The 18,740-nt window shown below is 37.8% G+C and overlaps 2 protein-coding genes across 5 annotated transcripts in view; both read right to left on the reverse strand.

Moving 5' to 3' along the window:
• IL20RB (interleukin 20 receptor beta) overlaps window positions 1-1,939 on the reverse strand; it is a 39,845-nt gene extending 37,906 nt beyond the window's left edge. The window contains exon 1 of the mRNA XM_010858243.1: window positions 1,627-1,939. Coding sequence (XP_010856545.1) covers window positions 1,627-1,699 — 73 coding nt within the window. The 5' untranslated portion in view covers window positions 1,700-1,939. The remainder of the gene's footprint in view (window positions 1-1,626) is intronic.
• A 568-nt stretch (window positions 1,940-2,507) lies between these two features.
• NCK1 (NCK adaptor protein 1) overlaps window positions 2,508-18,740 on the reverse strand; it is an 85,700-nt gene continuing 69,467 nt past the window's right edge. For 3 of the 4 annotated variants that reach the window (XM_010858250.1, XM_010858248.1, XM_010858251.1), the window contains 2 exons: window positions 13,835-14,547; window positions 2,508-11,946 (listed from right to left, as the gene is read on the reverse strand). In XM_010858250.1, the coding sequence (XP_010856552.1) occupies window positions 11,752-11,946; window positions 13,835-14,547 (908 nt within the window). In that variant the 3' untranslated portion in view covers window positions 2,508-11,751. The remainder of the gene's footprint in view (window positions 11,947-13,834; window positions 14,548-18,740) is intronic. The other variant, XM_010858247.1, reaches the window with a different exon arrangement.

An 18,740-nucleotide genomic window follows, 5' to 3' on the forward strand; every position in this document is an offset into this window, starting at 1 on the left:
GGGGGGGGGGGTGGGCAGGGAGAGACAAGGATAGTGGTGGTTGTTTTCGTTTCCTTGTTTTTCTGTGCAAGTTTACAGGTATCAGAAGAGTACTCACCTCTAGGTCTGTTTAAAATAGTTTTCCTTAAAAGGCTGGACTGCTTCATTGAAGAAAATGTCAAATTAACAAACGGGTCAAGGGGATCAAAAAAACATAAATTTCCTGTTTAAAAAAATTAGGAAAAATATGCTGGCTTTTCCCCTTCTCATGCAGCCTCCCCATCTTCTCCCTTGGGCTTAGTGGAGGAGTAGTTTCCTGGCAACTTGTTTGTCCCACCAACTAATCAATCAATCAACTAACTAACCAATCAACCAACACGCTTAGCCTATGCTATGGGCCATGGGGACACCAGGAAAGATGCCTTGGCCCTGCCTTCAGGCCAGTGTAGGAAACAGAAATAACCCACTGAAACAGAATACACGGGGTCAAGGGTCAAAGGAGAGAGGTCTGGTATGGATCTGCAGGAGCAGGGTCCCCCTGGAATGATGATGGGACGATGGGTTTGGGGTGGAGTAAGAACTAGAGATCGAGCTTCTGGTGGAGAAGAACAATAATAAAGTCCAGGAGGAGGAAATGAGGGGGTTACATGCCAACTGTGAAGACAACAGCTGCCTGTGGCCTATACTTGTTTACAAGGAGCTGTGAGAAAGAGGATTGGAGTCTAAATACAGTGGATCACGAAACAAAGAGCAAATTTACATATCACATGCTGAGACACAGAGCTGTGAAGGGCTGTGAGCTACACAGGCATAAATTTGATGTTTAAGTCAGCTCCAAACATCTGCTAATCACCTTGGCACTGATTTGTTGCCTGATTTAAACTCACTGGATGATTAGTTCTCAATGTTACCCCCAAAAAAGAAAAGAAAGTATGAAAAAGAAAGTATTCAATATACCCATCAACAGTGCAAAGTGTCTAGTACCTTGATGTATTTAAATTAGAAATTTCTCTTAAATGCTGACAGGAAGAAACATCAAAAGCAAAAGAGCTGCGATTTCATAACAATAAAACATGTAGGTGCAAGCAGCCAGAAATGGAGCAGAGAAAATTATGTAATCTTAACTGGCAGGCAAAATGCTCCAAACCAAATACTTTTAAAAATGTTACAGAGTACCTGACCAGGAGAGGAATCCAATTTTCATAAGTCTTAGACCCAATATTAAGGTTGCAAAGCATGTCTTCTTATTCGCCTGTGTTTTGTTAGAATCTTTATTTTACTTAAGCCTCTCCTTACAGAGAACATCTCTGAGGCACAAACAGAAAGACTGAAATAATACTGTTTTGTGGCTTTTAAAACTCGATAATGAAATGAATAATAAAATGCATGTGGATCTCTGCTCACCTTCAAACTATTTGTTCTGATGCTTTATCTTTCTAGATTGCTCTGTGGAATTTAACAGAAGTTTCTTAATAGAATGCAGGCCTCTTCTTTGTGGGGATGGAGGATTAGGAAGTGAAAAACCTTTTTAAAAACAGACATAAGGTGATCTATACATATATTACAACCCCCCCGGGAAAGCATTTTTCAGTTTCTTAACCTATAGTTGAATCCCAGCCTATTGGCAGTATTCTAATTAATACTTACCCACAAACAAACAAGGAATCAAGGCGTAGGAAAACCACATGATAAGACTTGTCTTGATTTCTTCTAGAACCATTTTGAGGGTCGGTGTTTGGCAGACTCAGCTTGACCTGGAATGCTGTTTCCTTCCAGAATGAAGTATGCTTTCCATCTCAGCCATCCTTGCTTCGGGACACAGACGTTGGAGCTGAGTCTGAGTTGCTGTAAAGCCTGAATTGTTCTGGAAAGAGGAACCAGCCCGGCTCCGAAGAGGCAGGCTGTGCAGCACCCTCCTTTCCGCCTAAACCTAGATATTGCGTCAAGTGGGAGTGGCCTAGGAGAGTTCCAGAGAAAAGGTACCTGGGAAGCTTAAGCGTGGTGGGGGGAATTCCCTGGTGTTCAGTGGTTAGGACTCTGTGCTTCCACTGCAGGGGACACAGATTCGATCCCTAGTCGGGGAACTAAGATCCTGCGTGTAAATAAAGTTAATATTACTGTTATCTTTTTTAAAAAAATAAAAAATCTGCCTGGATCACAGGCTCTAACCTGGGGGACCCTGGATAGACCTCTAGAGGTCTCCTGGGCAGTAGCAGGCAAGATTATCTGACCCTCTCATCATAGCTGTTCTCTTTCACAAGGCTCCCTCTTGTGAGTTCATTGGAGGTGGGTACTTTTTTTGCTACATCTCCACTTCAGAAGTAGAGATGTTTAAAAAAAATTTTTTTTAATATCTTTTTGAAAGTCAGGAGATGAAGAATATATAGCTTCATATTTGTTTGCATTTGCAAAAAGAAAACCTGGAAGGAGACAGAGAAACTACCAAGGTTGTTTATCTGCGGGCAAAGGGAGTAGGAATTGGGAAGATGGAGGAGAAAAATGGGAACCAGACTCTTTCCAGTAACTTGTTTGGGGAATTTTAAAAACTGTTTTTATTGTGGTAAAATACACATAAAATTTACCATCTTAACCATTTTTCCATATACAGTCAGTGGTATTAAATACATCCAAATTGTTATACAACCATTACCACCATCCATCCCCATAATTCTTTTCATCTTGTAAAACTGAAACTCTATACTCATTTAACAGTAATTCCCCTTTCCCCCCTCCCCCTGGAAATCACCATTATATCTCCTGTCTTGACGATTTTGACTACTCCAAGTACCTTGTGTAAGTGGAATCCCGCAATACTTGTCTGTGACTTGCTTATTTCAAACAACAGTATAACGTCCTCAAGATTCACCCATTTTGTAGCTTATTATAGAATTCCTTCCTTTTTAAGGCTGAATTATGTTCCATATACCACATTATGCTTATCCATTCATTGACACTTGAATTGCTTCCACATCTGCGTTACTGTGAATATAATGCCGTTCTGAACAGACGTACAAATATCTTGAGACTCTGCTTTCAACTCTTGTGGGTGCTATGTATCTTTTTATATTATTTGATTACTGAACCATGTGAATGTATTATTTAACTTTTTTTTAAATTGGAAGGAAATCATATAAGGTTCGGCCCCTTAAAATGTCAGCTTTTTAAAGTCTCTAAACACTCTACATGTGCAAATGCATTAGTAAAAAGAACGTGAATTTTAGAGTGCAACATTTTAGTTACAGTGTCAGATATTATTTGCAATATAACCTTAGGAAAGTTATTTATTCATTCAACTGCCATTCACTAAGGGCTTATATATGCTAGATACTGGAAATTAATAGTTCCTGACCTCAACCACAAACTTCCCAACTAGTGGAGAAAATGGACATAAGAATAATCACAAATCAATATTGGAAATGAAGTGACAGAAATGTCATCAAAGGAATATAGGAGCATTAAACAGAAACACCTAACCCAGCCTAGGGGATCAGAGAAGACTTCCTGGAGGAGGTGACTTTAGGGCTGAGTATTAAATGCTAATAAAAATCAGCCAGCTATAGTGTGTTTAGGAAACCCAAAGAAGTTTGGTGCAACTAGAGAACCAGGTTGGAGTAGCAAGAAATGGGGCTCATAGGCAGACAAAAAACAGAATTTGAGAGAGCTTTGAATGCCTTGTCAAGGAGCAGTTTATCCTGAGGCAATGAGAATTAAAGGGGCTCCAATCTGATCACATCATGCTCTGTATTTGAGTTTGAGAAAGTTTATGACTAGGGTGGAGAAAACAGTGAAAGCGGCAAGACTGGAGGCTGGTAGGTGAGGAGGGAGATATTTTGGTCAGTCAGGTGAGAGATGTTGGCTTCCACTCGGTTTTCCCATGTCTCGAGAGAGAAGCGAACAAATTCAAAACTTGGAGGTAGAATTGACAGCTCCTAGACATGGAGTGGATTGGAGGAGGAGGCAAACATGATTTTCAGGTCCTAGGTTTGAGTAACTAGGTGGTGACAGCAGCTTAACCTAAATGTTAAGGAGGGTGGGGTGGCAGCAAGGTAGTCAGTGTTGGGGATGGTATAGAAAAATTGTGCTTGTGTTCAGTTTGATACACTTGAACTTGAGGTGCTCCTAAGGACTGGGGGATGTAAACGATCCAAATGTGAACGATCTTTGTCTCAGTTTATGAGTGTCAGGGCACCATTTCCCCTACCTTCAGCATTTGAGGGGTAGCTGAGACTAGAAGTGGTGAGAACATTCAGGGAGGGTATGCAGATTAAGGAGGTGGGTGGGTATGCTCTTGATCAGCATTTAAGAATGAACTGACAAACGAAAAATGGCATAGAAAGATACGGGGAAATTAAACAGGTCAGAAAGGTGGTTCTGGACAGACTACGGTCCTGGAAACAATGAGGGAAGGGGTGGTCACCAAGTGGGAGTGCAGAAGAAAGTCACTTGATCATCAAAAAATGTCTCCAAGATTTATGTCACTTAGAAGGTCATTTGTAACCTCAGTAAGAGGAGTTCCAGTGGAGAACTTCGATCAGAAGTTAGATCGCTGTAGGCCGAGGAGCGTGTTGGAAAAAGTAGTGCTCTCTTGATGTGAAGGGGAAGACAGCAACTCCATGAGCCTCATTTTTATAAAACAACGATGTCTTGCATAATAGTTGCGGGAATTAAAGAACGCAGACAGAGCACACTAGCACAGTGCCAGGAACACAACAGGTCTTCACAAATGGCTTATTGACCATTTGTTGTATTAACAATAAATACATTAGGGGTTATTTGCTCTTACTGGCTGGACCTTTGTAGGCTGCCCATCTTTCAGTTTGGACCCTGGATCAGCAAAGAAAGGCTTCCAGTTGGCGACACCTATTAAGAGGGTCATCAAAAGCATGGGTTCTGGAGCCAGACTGTCTGGTTTGGCGTTTCGGCTTCGCCATTTACTAGTTGTGTTTTTTTAGCCAGCTCTTTTAAGCAATCTGTTTTAATGTCCTCCTCTGCAAATTGGAAAAAAATTGTAATAGTACCTAATTCATAGGGCTGTTGTGAAGATTATATGAGACAGCACATTCAGGACAGGATTTGGCAAAGTTAAGTACACAATAAGCATTAGCTGTGTTTTTTAAAAACATAACGGTCAAGAACACTTGCTGCACCGTCTCCTTGATCCCCACATTATAGATATAGTATATATACGATTTAAGTCTTTCAAGTTAAGATTTGATTCCCTACTTTTCAGATGAGGACACCCCTGAAAATTTACTGTAGACCCCCAGAGCTAGACAGACAGGAATTTTGACAGAGATCTGCCTAACTCCAAGTTCTTTTCACTCACCTTACTGCCTCCCAATTAGCACCAAAAGAGGGCTTGCAATGTGTATGAGGGACATAAAACAATGAATGATCTAGATTAGCAAGGGCTTGAGAGGACAGTCCTTAATATGGCATTTCAAGGATGTACCCACTTAAGATTTGGATAGGAGATACACGTTTGCAGTTAAGCATTCCAACTGAGAGGATGGCATGGGTAAGGCTCAAGGATGGAAAAATCGAAGGAAAACAGACTGAGGATGAAAAGGTAAGTAAACAGAAAATGGGAGAAAGAACAAGACTCATTTACTTATGCTGTAGGGAAAGGAGAGTTGTCCACTAGACTTTGAAATCCTAAGGTATTTAGCTCAGTCTGGACATGAGTGCCTGTCAAGATCCCCTGCCCACCACTGCTATTGACAAGGCAGTACTGCCTGCCAGTCCTTCACAGTCCACTGTAAGGACTCTGAACTCTGCTCAGCAGACTTCTGGGGCGCTGAAGGGTAATGCTACCTTTTTGAATGCTACCAATGCTTTTGAATGACAGTTCATCTCAGGACTGGCCCTTGAATCAATGAGGAGCTCAGACCATCAACCTCTGCATGGGCCATGCCACTGGTTGAGAATTTCTGGAGGGCTGCGCCTCACCTGCTAGCCACTCCCCTTGCCTGGACATGCCTGACTCTGACCATGCCTTTTTCTTCTGACTCTGAGGAACTTCCCCCTCTATACCTTCGAATCAGTTGGTTGTGATCTATTGGTTGGTTGGTTGGTCTATACAATCTGCCAAAATCGAACTATCCTCTAACCTGCTGCCAGGACTTCTCAGATTAATTCCCACAGCATTCCAGAGCTGAAGATGATCAGTCATCTATGTCTGAAGATGAACCACTGCAAGAACAAAGCTATTTCCTATCCTAAGTACAGTCTACAAATAGGAATTCGTTTTCCCATTACACTATTTGCCACTTGAATGATTATGGAAGGAAAAGCAAGGAGATAGTTTTGTTTTTTTTTTTTTATGGAAAGGCAAGACAGTTGGGAGGGAAAAGGGAATTGATGTTCAAGGAAGAAACTCCTAAGCCCTCTGAGCCCTGTAAGTGCTGGGATTAAACTGAAGCAAGGGAGGCCCAGGGCACAAAACTTGACACACTAACTCTTAAGGTTGTACAAACTCAGGGTAGGTCCTGGTGCTCTGGCACAGACCATGAGGTCAATTAACTGCAATAATGCTTCCCTGCTCTACTTAGCACAAAATAGTCCTCTTCCCTTTAACCAAAGGAATATGTCTATGTCCTGTGTTTCAGCACATCTGACATTTCATTGTAACCCCATCTCAATTATTATTTTTCTTCTGCAAGTAACACAGTGGGTATTTAAACAGTAGAATTTGCCTTGTCTTAGATTTTTTTACTCCTGCTTCCACTGAGTCTGCTCCAGATGTAACTTTGACACACTTTCCAGCTCTCGTTTTCAGGATTCTTACAGCCCCTTTTCAACCTCCTCTGAACATACTTTACTTTTTCAATTTCCTGCCTGATTTATTGTCTGGCCAAGTGCAAAACATCAGGAATGTTAACCTCAATTCTTTCCTTCGGGTATGAATTAAAACCTTCAAGTCTGTCAACAAACTGTCCTCCTTCCTGTAGTTATAACTGATTCTTTTCTATGTGACACTCCCCAACAACTCAAGATGGAGAATCGGGCCTTATTCAAAATAGAACTTTGCAGTTAAAAGTTCCATGTCTAAATAAAACAAATACTTTATTCAATTTTACAATTTGAAAACCAGAAACAATGCTCTGTAACAGTGAAGATCTTAACATAGTTTTTCAAATGATTTTGACTGCTGTATTTTCACTCATTCACTGGTTTAAAGCTAGTCACCAGAGATTAAGTGAAGCACACAGTACACTCAAGGTCAATCTTATGAGATCTTTGACCATCCTGCATAAATTAACACCCCACTCTCACTCTCATCTTGCTCTGTTTTTCTTCATAGAACTTCTCCATTAGGCTTTACATGATTAGAAATGTACAGCTTTGGACAAATGTGTCCCTTCTCTTCACGCTCATATTGCTAGGTTAGAATGGTCTGACACCTACGCAAAATTATTTAAGGTGAGGTGGCTGGATGGTTGGTTGATGGATAAGTATCTCCAAAACCTAAGCAGACACAAAACTATACACATAGATATAACTGCCCAAAAAGTATTTTTCTCATCTTGACGCCAAGTGATTAGCATATGCCCTGATGAAATTGTCTTCTACACCATCCCCCTTATCTATAGTCTAAAACATATCAAAACAAGTGAAAGTCTGTTTGCATTACTTGTTCCAAGAAAAGACATTTATTCAGGGATCACTAATTTTTTCTACAGATGCTCAAAAAACATCAATTATAACCATTCCAGTATTTAACAGACTCTGTAGTCTCATTCTGGAATATACCTGTCTCCATAATTTCCCAAAAGCTATCTTCAAATGTTCTACAGAGTTTAATATATTTTCTGAGTCCAGAGATCTATTTAAAGCAATATCTAAACTACTTGAGATGTCTATTCTTGTCTACTTGTAAGTTTGTTTTCCTGTTCAAAAGTCACAGTAATACATGGGAGAGAGGAAATTGAGTACTTTTTGTCTTCTGTAACTACAAATAAAATTTGCAACATTATTTCAAAATACGGAGACCAGCTTTCCCTGGAGATTTAAAAGCAGCTTAAAAAGTAACTTGAGAGGAACGTTTTAAAAATCTGCTAGGTAAACTAAATGTGTGAATCCTTTGTAGGCATCAGGCCAGTTCTGAAGTATCCAAGATAATATAAGTGCTCAAACCAACAAACATACTCTAAAAGACATGGTGGTTTATCTCTGTGAACAGGGCCAGTGATAACAAAAACTCTTGCTCTCCAAAACCTCACTAAGCCCAATTTATGTTCTCGTTAAAGTCTCAGCAAACTATATTTATTAGTACTTCTAAATCAAAAGAACCCCTCACAGTAAACAAGAAAAATGTATTTCAGTTCTTTGGTCATTGGTTTTAGGTCATTTAACAGCAAGAAACTAGGGTGTGGAGTATGCATAGTGTGCTGGTCTGTTAAGAGTTTAGAAGATGAGAGTTAAGTCATATAAACTTGTTAAAAGCCAGTAGAACCAGTTTTTCAGAAGGAGCTTTCCTACTTTGCCTTGCGATAGAAAAAAACACGGATTTTCCCAAGAAGCAGTAATATGGCATTTTCAAAGAGTCCATTGGATGCTGTTCAAAACATAAAATGAGGATGTCATTTGTGCTGTTATCAAATTTGCTTTATGTTAGAAGTGACTTCAATTGTGAAACCATTCAAAAACATTTAAAGAATCTAGATAAGACTACAAAGGATCTCCTTTTCTTCTAGCAAAATACTAAAGTGGAAAAGTTAAGGCATGCTGTAATATTTATTCCTAATTAATTTGGACATCGCAACTGAAATGTTTCTGCAAAATGGTAAGTTTTCAGATTCCAAACCTAAAACTCCAAGTTACAGGAAAAACAGGGAGTAACTGCATTTTGAGATTTGAACTAGCAGGATAAAGGTTGGGAAACACTGTTTTACGCTGTTTATCTTTAATGTATTGGTAAAAATATGGGGTGCATCCGTACTATCCAATGCCTTGTGAGAATTCAAATCCAGTGTTACCAGCTTCTCATTTTTCAGGGGAAACCAAAACTCTGTTTATGTAAACCCCTCCCCACCCCATTAAAAAATGTTAACAATTATTTTTTTAAGCATTGTAGGTTGAACTGTATTCCTCTTTGGTTGTATCCTGAAATGGGTTATCTTGCAAGATGGGAGAAGGGTGGTGATTGTGAGTTTTGGACTTTGTAACAGCAAAAAAGTGGCTGTCTTGCCAGGGGAAGATGTGCCTTTTTGCAATTCTCACAAATGTATCTACACAGACTGTAGTGGCCCTGCTTCTTGCAATCTCTAGATTAGATGACAAAATTAAAGCATTAAAGCTGGAGACAACTTATCTATCCACATATCCATGAGGACATCATTCCACCAACCAAAGCTAGGCATTCTATTCTTACAGCAATTACAATGGATTGCACTAAAGCCTTCTGATTTTGTTAAGTGCTTTATCTGTGACACACCATCTTTAAAAGTGCCAGGTGTTACTGTGTATAGTCAAAGGCGTGTAATATGTGTGAATATGTATTCAGCTGAACTTAAGGACTTCTGACTAAATAACAGATACAGCAACAATAGCTTTCTGTCACTGAGCTTATATAAAGTTCGAAATCCTTCTTCCAAGAATTTAAGTTATTTGTAGAAGTGGGCTATGGGGCAGTTACGTGTGTTATGAATATTTAAATTGAAAGCTAAGCATCTCCTCACAGATGAAAGAAAATTTCTGTAATATTGCTCTTTCCAGGACTTTCCTACTAGTCTAAAAACAGGCACAATGAGGCCAATGTGTCACAAGGCAAGTGTACAGGCTAGGAATGAGGAAAAGCGGTTTCTAACACAAGTCCTGCTACTAGCTAGCTATGTAGATGTTTTTAAAAATGGTTCCAGTTCTTAAGAAAATTCATACTTTTAAAAAAAAGTCATTGTTGTAAACATTGGTTTTAAGACTTTAAAAAAATTGATAAAATGTTGAACTACAAAGTTAAGTAGTGCCCAGCGAGGTTTCCATCATATAGTAAGAGCACACAATAGCTATTATTGGCACACATGGATCTCCTACGAATTCTCTAGTTATTATAAATCTAATTATAGCACAGAAATATGCATTCTGTTTCCAGTGCTGCTCCATTCCTACTTTTTCAAAATGCTTGACATCAGCTCAGCAGGGTTTGCTATAAACAGCTCATGTGTGTGATACAAAGTAGTAATTGAACCCATCGCTGTCCTTTCTTTTTTTAAACAAACATCCATTTTTTAAGTAAGGAAGACTGGATGGAGGGGAATCCACAAAGAGGTAGAGAATAAAAAGAAAGTATCAGATGTTTGTTTAAAATTAAAAAGTCATTTTACAACTACTTTAAAACTATTTTCCTCAATTTATATTCAAGTGGTTTTACAGCCAAAAAAGGTAAGAATGTGACTTTTGTTTCCACTAAACTTGCCTACTCATAATTATCTTAATAAATAAAGTGGGGCTGAGAAAGATAATGAAATACAAACTAAAAGGCTTTATAAGCAGATGTAATAAAGATTTTAAAAACTGTAATAAAATGTTTATATTTGCTAACTCCTGATGCGTAGAGGGAGAAGTCAGGGCTGCCACCCAGTGGCAATGTAAGTCTTTAAATGATGTGAAGATTTAGAGAATTAAAAAACAAAATAAATCTAAAACCACCAAAATCAAGAATTTCATGAATTAGACAACTTTGATTTTAGAATCAGTAATTTTGTGTCTTAAATTTTCTCAAAGCATTAGCACATCACATCTTTTCCTCAAATACATATCAATTTTAGTGTCCTGGTCAATAAAACTCAAAGCTGAATGAAGAAAATAAAAATACTACAACTACTTTGCTTGATTATTACTGATTTTTTGGGGGGGGGAGGGTTGGTAGGGAGAGAACGAAGTATCTCATTGTCACCTACTTCTTCAAAATTTGGCCACAGCTTTTTTTCACAGTGACAAGATATAACATACTCAAAAACTAGACGCTTTGGTAAAATAACATTAGGGGGAAAAAGTAACACTATAGCATCCATTTACAGTTAAAAGCTAAATATCTTGAGAATGCTTTTTTCTCTTGAATAACCAGATGAGAGAGAAGTGGGGGAAAAAATTCATAGGAATTTGGAGATTTTTGTTTCCAACAGCTGTAAATTTAAATTGTACAAGATATATATTTTCTAACCTATGTCCCATATGGTTTGCTTTAAACTGAAAACAAATGAATTCTGAAAAATGACAGACACAACATATTTGGTATTTACAATGGTTTGTGACAAATATAATAGCTGAAAATAATGTCTAATTTTCCATTTATTATTGCTATTTAGTCACAGAAAAGATTAACTCTCCAAGAAATTTATTTTAGCATATGGTATATGTTGATATGATAGATATAATAATTTTACATGAATAGAAACCACTGCAGAAGTAACTAAGGTGGTGCCCTTACAAGAAAATAAAGGAAAGGCGATAAAGACATTCTTTCATATAAAGACTTTTGATTTGCATCATTTTTTCAAAATATAAAACCTTAATATTAGAAGCAAGAGAAGAGCAAAGAAAACAATAAAACAGACCAAGGATAAGGAACTGCTCTATGCAGATACTTGCTGTATGTAGTATATATATATATATGGGCTGAATTATAATAAAAATATTTTATGTATTATAGTCAATTCTCGTATAGAGTTAGAAACAGCAATTTCCAGTCAAGCATGACTGGACTGACATTTTCTCAGTCTTCAATTACATGACGAATTACAACTGTACAGCAGTTCGCTTCGGTCAGCAGTATCATGATAAATGCTTGATAAGATATAATTTTTCTCCTTGTTCACTTGTAAAAATTGGTGCCTTTTTGTAATGTTCTACAAGTTCTTCCATGGTACTGAATTTACGCTGCCCAATGCAGTAGACAGTCTCTTTTAGTTGTACTTTAAAATGCTTGTTTTTCCCTTGTGCTTTTAGTGATACTGAGAAATCATTTGGCTAGAAGAGAAAAAAACATTTTGAAAGACATCTATTAGCATTTTTATATAAACTAATAACAGCTAAAATGTGAGCACTTTAAACACCAGGCACAATGCTAAATTATTCACATGAATTATCTCCTTTGTGCCTCAAAACAAACCCATTTTACAGATGAAAAAATAAAGGCTGAAGAGAAGTTGAGTTGTCCAAGATCATCTATCTAGTTAAAAGAGCCAGGATTCAATATTGAACCAGTTAAGACACCAAAATCTCCCTAACACCATGGCAAATCCTTTAGTTTAACATTTGACTCGTGATCTTCTCTTCATTCAAACTACTAGAGAAACAGCAGAAAATCCAAGACATCCACCCCTTTTCAATTAGTAGCAAACAGTAGCTGTCTTACAGAATAGCTGATATATACTCTGAATTCTCAAAGATGAAGGACACAAAAATGAGAACTAATGTAAACCCTAAGAGGTCATAAAATCAAAATGCCTGTAACGGGGAAGAAAGAAATATAAACAAGGGCCAGGGGGATTATATAGGGGGAACAACAGTGCATGGCCACTTGGCTGCAACTGTTGCCCTGTAGGAATACAGCTCAACATTGACAGGTCTTCCAATTTTAAAAGGGAAGTCTGATGTCTCAATTTTTATTTGAAACCTCCCAATATTTAAATACTGACAATGAATTCAAATGATTAAAAACACTGTGCAAGTCAAACAAAATATGCTTATTTGAGAGCTCTACTTTAAAATTTCTACTACTAAAAATACTGGTATATTTTGGCTAATATCTATGCTCAATTACCTGTAAGAAAATACAAGGTATTCTGCAATCAAGCTACTTTCTTAGGTTTTTTCTTTTTTTAATTCTAACACTTCTTTGAATAGTCTATATCATCCTTTTATGCAGTTACTGTCAAAGTTTCAAACAGTGGGTTTCTTGGAAACATTTTATGGTTATTAACCACCCATTCCAGGGTCACTCCCTTCCTAGCCCTTCTGCCCACTGCTTGTCCTGGAAACCAGGGCCAGGTCAGGCATCTAACAGAAAACAATTCCCATTACTCTTCCCTATCATCAACCACCTGCTCTTCCGGTGGGGTTACATACAGACCCCCATTTCCTGAACTTCAGAGCAGGCGGTTCAATTAATTTCAATCTCGCTCGCTCTTCCCCCACCCCTTACACACATGCATGCGCACGCGCACACACGATATATACACACAAAGCTAATACTAATCATGTAAAAATAGTGATATCCTTTATCAAGGAAAAATAAAGGTCATTTTTAAGGGAAATGAGTATTGTCAAATTCTAAAATCCTATACAGTATGCAAAAGAACCCACATAACTATTTTCTTATTCAATTTTTATGGTTTTACAATTTTATTGTTTCACTACTATGGGAACAGAATTTATCATTATTGTAAATGCCCTCCAAATATGGTGCATGTTCAAATGGGTTTTTGAGGTACCTAAAAGTGTATTCCAACTTCCAAACAAGTATTTATACAGAAACAAATATAGATTTTTTTCTAAATTCAGGGATTTCATTTATTATAAGGATGACAGTGTACCAATTATGCAATTTAAGAAATATTTTTCCAGTTTTATCTACCACATTGTTCTCAGTGAAAAAGTCAGTGTTTAATTTTCTCCATTTTTCAGTTTAATGCAACAGAAATATTTCAGGAAGGCAAAACCAACAGAACTATACAAGGCCAAATAATCTTGTTTAAGGCTATATTTTACTAAAAATAAACATACTTGGAAAGAACATTGACTTTACTCAGAAACTTCACATGTTTAGGGAAGCCACTAAACCTCTCTGGTCTTCCATTTATTTTTTTTTAATATCCAGGGCTCTATTTCCATTTACCTTTGAAAACCAACTTACCGAAGATTCACTATCACGAATGAGGAAATCACCTTCATGCCCTCTTTCATTTAATGCCATTTCTGCTTGGTGCCTGGTGACTTTCCCATAATACCACGGATTGCCAGCAAACTTTCCAGTAAGTGAAGGCCTAATGTAATCACACTGTGGAGGCGATGGTTCCAAACCTGATGTTAATGGGTTATTCTGCATAATGGTAACATAGTTTTTTGGCACCAGACCAACCATTCCATTGATCTTCCTGCATTTCCACCACTCAGGATCATTTTCAGGTTTTTCAATAACATCCATTATATCTCCTTTCTCAAAATTAAGTTCTTCATCATTGGACGAGCTGAATGGGTAAAGAGCCTGAACCACATGTAACACTTGCCCAGTATTTAGGTTATTGACGACTGCTGCTAACTTCTCTGACAAAGAACCCACATGGTCACCCAAAGGACTGTCGCCTTCCTCAGTCACATAGTTTGAAGGGAACCATCCAACTTGTCCATTGTAGCTACCCCGCCACCACCCATCACTGCATTTCTCCATAACGATCACCTTCGTCCCTTTTATCAATGATAATTCATCCTCTCTCTCTGCCATATAGTTAAATTTTACATAAGCAGGCATGTTGAGGTCATAGAGACGTTCCCCTGGGTCAACAAAGCTATCATCAGCAGGAGATGCAGAATCTGGCACACTAGGTTTTCTTTTCACTTTTCCAATGCCTGTTTAAATAAAAAAGGGTAATGAGAATATAAAACAATGAAAAACAAAAAACACCAATTCATTCATTACAAAAGGATCTTCAACTCAGTAACTAAGTTTTTTACCCTCCCTCCTCCTCTCCATGTCACTCTTCTTTCTTTGCATTTGCATTCTCATGACTTGTTTATTTTATATAACTGCAAGTTTGTTACTTTTGACCCCCCTCATAAATTCTCTTTTCTCATGTTAAAGACCCTGAAGTAATTGTATAGCATCATTCTAAAGTTGCCCTAAAATTAATAAACTGTCTCTTAAATATAAGTATTAAATTATTTCCTACATATCTACAATCTAAATACATAAAGGCTCCAGCAAACCCAAGTTCTTCTTTATTAACTAAGAGTCTATAACTAGCTGTACAGAAATTAAATAGTAACTTAAATTACAATTTGATATGCAATATAAAACTTTAGTTATGTCTGGGTAATCCTCCCATTTGCTTTCTTAGTTTCTAAGACTCAAGTTGCTCTATTTACTTCATGCTTATTTTATAATAATATACAATTTACTTGCTTATCTGTCTTCACCCAATTCACATATAAATAAACTCCAAAACAGCAGAGATTTTTGCTGACTTTGTTCACAGATATAATCCCAAGGATCTCACACAATGCCTTAGTAAACAGGAGATGCCTAATATATATTTGTTAAAAGAATGAAAAAAATAACCAAATGGTACTATCATCATAAATGTATGCTACAGCAACTTTAGCATATGAGTTTGTGTTCTCCTTTTACTGAAAAAACTAAGGCATCCTTAGGTAAAATTTCTCAAATACTTTCTATCTCAAAATTCTTTCTCATTACCCTTACTCTTTTTCTTCTGCCAAGTTCCCAACCTCTAATCCTTCTGGACTCTTAATACCATCTTTCCTGCCTCTTTTTGGGACTCTTGGCCATCCAGATGTGTTTTCCTCCCACTCACTCCCAAAGTCTAGAAAAACACTTAGATCACTTCTATTCCGGAACAGAGTTACACAACTCTGCTATTGTTTTTTAACTACATCATTCTTAAAAGGTTGTCTTCCCTTTTTCCTTCAACTCTTTCGCCACTCACTCACTCCTAACTCCTTATAATCTGGTCCTTCATCTCCACCAAAACTACTCAATTACTTACAGCTGTCATCTTTTCACAGCAAATCAGACCATTTTAGAGTCCTCAAGTCTTTTCAAGCTCTCTATACAGAACCAAGATCACAGATTACTCTCTACAACAATTTCTCCTTCTTTAATTTCCCCAAGAGTTTGTTGTTTTCCCCACTGACCTGTTTAACTATTCTTGTGTTCCTCTGTCTGGGCTCCTGTAAACCTTGTTATAAAAACTGCATTTTTACTTGCTTACGTGTCCATCTTAATAAAACTGTGTTTTATTAATAAAAAAAAACTTAATAAAACAGTGAGTTTCCTGGGGCAGTAAACTGGATTTTACTACCTTGTCTCTCCAGCACTTAGCAGTAACTATACTAGTAGCAGGAGCAAATGGAATGTCTGCTGAAAGAGTAAGTCAATGATTCCTTAGTTCAAAGTATTTCCCAAGATGCCATGCTTGGACTTAGCCTCTACTTCAAGGAAATCACTTTCATTTTCTGTAACTTCCAAAGAGAAGATTTCAAGGTCTCTTTGCAGCTCCAAGCTTGAATTTACACATTACAATTCCAACTGCCACTAGTCATCTACAGAAGGCACCATGAGCAACTCAAATACAACCACCACGTCCAAATGAAAATAATCTCTAATATCCACAAATCAACTAAACCACCCCCCCAATTTCCTTCCTTCTGGCTAATGATATATCATGATTATGAAAAATTTGTACATCAGGGATTTCTGGCACTGTAGGGAACTCTAGGGTTACATCCTTCCAAAAGAGTAATTAATGAGCTCATGAATACTGTCAAAATCAACTTTTGTGGAACTCTAAAATCCAGTAAGGAACTTAAAATAACTAGGGCAAGGCTTAATGAAGAAAGAAGCTGCTGCTGCTGCTAAGTTGCTTCAGTCATGTCCGACTCTGCGCGACCCCATAGACAGCAGCCCACCAGGCTCCCCCGTCCCTGGGATTCTCCAGGCAAGAACACTGGAGTGGGTTGCCATTTCCTTCTCCAGTGCGTGAGAGTGAAGTCACTCCAGTCATGTCTGACTCTTGGCGACCCGATGGACTGCAACCTACCAGGCTCCTCTGTCCATGGGATTTTCCAGGCAAGAGTACTGGAGTGGGTTGCCGTTGCCTTCTCCAAAGTTGTCTGCCTAAGTATCTCCTGTCAGAGAGAGTAATACAAATCTTTCTCACAAAGAATTGTAATTATGGGTTTCAACCTCTCAGGCAGCTACCTGAAGGACTGGCACAGTGGCTTGCCTTGCTTTCACCTGACTTGGAGCATTTTCAGGATTAGGGTGTTTTCTGCTGAAATTATTTAATTGATGCAGCAGCCTGAGGTAAAAAACATAAAAATCTTAAAAAAAAAATTGAGAAAAAAACTTTAGAAAGTTCCAAAAAGGAAAACTTGCACGTGCCATTATCAGCAACTACTTACATAGAATTTACATTGTATTAGGTATTGCAAGTAACCTAGAGATGATTTAACATATATGGGAGAGTATGTGAAGAGTATGTGCAAATACTATGCTGTTTGTACAAGGATTATCCTTAAGTTTTGGTATTTGCAGGGGATACTGGAACCAAAACCTAGCAGATACCAAGGGATGACGATACTACCCAAAGTGATGCACAGATTCAGTGAAATCCTTATCAAAGTATCCCCCTTTTTTTTCAGAAATGGAAAAAGCTGACCCTAAAATTCATATGAAATTGTAAAAGACCCCAAATAGCCAAAAGAAAATCTTAAAAATGGAAAACAAAGTTGGAAGACTCACATTTTCCAATTTCAAAATTTACTACAAAGGCACAGTAATCAAAAAAGTGTAGTACTGGCACAAAAGTAACGAAAAATAGACCAATGGAATAGAACCGAGTAGTGAAATAAAACCATACATCTTTGGTCAATTGATTTTTAACTCTGACCACGAGAAGGGTGCCAAGACCATTTTAATACAGGAAAGAATAGTCTCTTTAACAAATGATGCTGAGACAACTGGATATCCACATGCAAAAGAATGAAATTGGATTCCTACTTCATACCACATATAAGAATCAACTCAAAATAAATATGATGCAAATAAAAGAGTTAAAACTTAAAAACTGTCAGAAGAAAATTTAGGGAAAAGTCTTTCTGACCTTGGATTTAGCAACAGATTCTCAGATTTGACACCAAATAATAATAATAAACTATACTTCATTAAAAAAAAAAAAACCATTTGTGCAAAGGACACTATCAAGAAAATGAAAAGACAACCTACAGAATTAGAAAAGAATACTTGCAAATATAATTCTGATAAGAATCTATATCCAGAACATATAATGCACTTGCAGAACCCAACAACAAAAAGAAATACTTATCTCAAAAATGGACAACGGACTTGAATAAGTAATTCCCCAAAGAAGGTATACAAATACCTCAAAAGCACTTGAAGAGAAGCTCAATATCATTAGTCATTACAGAAATGCCAATCAAAATAACAATGAAATACCATTTTACATCTTACTAGGATGGCTATCAGTTCAGTTCAGTCGCTCAGTCCTGTCCGACTCTTTGCAACCTCATGAATCGCAGCACGCCAGGCCTCCCTGTCCATCACAACTCCCGGAGTTCACTCAGACTCACGTCCATCGAGTCAGTGATGCCATCCAGCCATCTCATCCACTGCCGTCCCCTTCTCCTCCTGCCCCCAATCCCTCCCAGCATCAGAGTCTCTTCCAATGAGTCAACTCTTCGCATGAGGTGGCCAAAGTACTGGAGTTTCAGCTTTAGCATCATTCCTTCCAAAGAAATCCCAGGGCTGATCTCCTTCAGAATGGACTGGTTGGATCTCCTTGCAGTCCAAGGGACTCTCAAGAGTCTTCTCCAGCACCACAGTTCAAAAGCATCAATTCTCAGCCTTCTTCACAGTCCAACTCTCACATCCATACATGACCACTGGAAAAACCATAGCCTTGACTTGATGGACTTTTGTTGGCAAAGTAATGTCTCTGCTTTTGAATTGCTATCTAGGTTGGTCATAACTTTCCTTCCAAGAAGTAAGCATCTTTTAATTT

Source organism: Bison bison, unplaced genomic scaffold (genome assembly GCF_000754665.1).
Source record: "Bison bison bison isolate TAMUID 2011002044 unplaced genomic scaffold, Bison_UMD1.0 scf7180017864384, whole genome shotgun sequence".
NCBI lineage: Eukaryota > Metazoa > Chordata > Mammalia > Artiodactyla > Bovidae > Bison > Bison bison.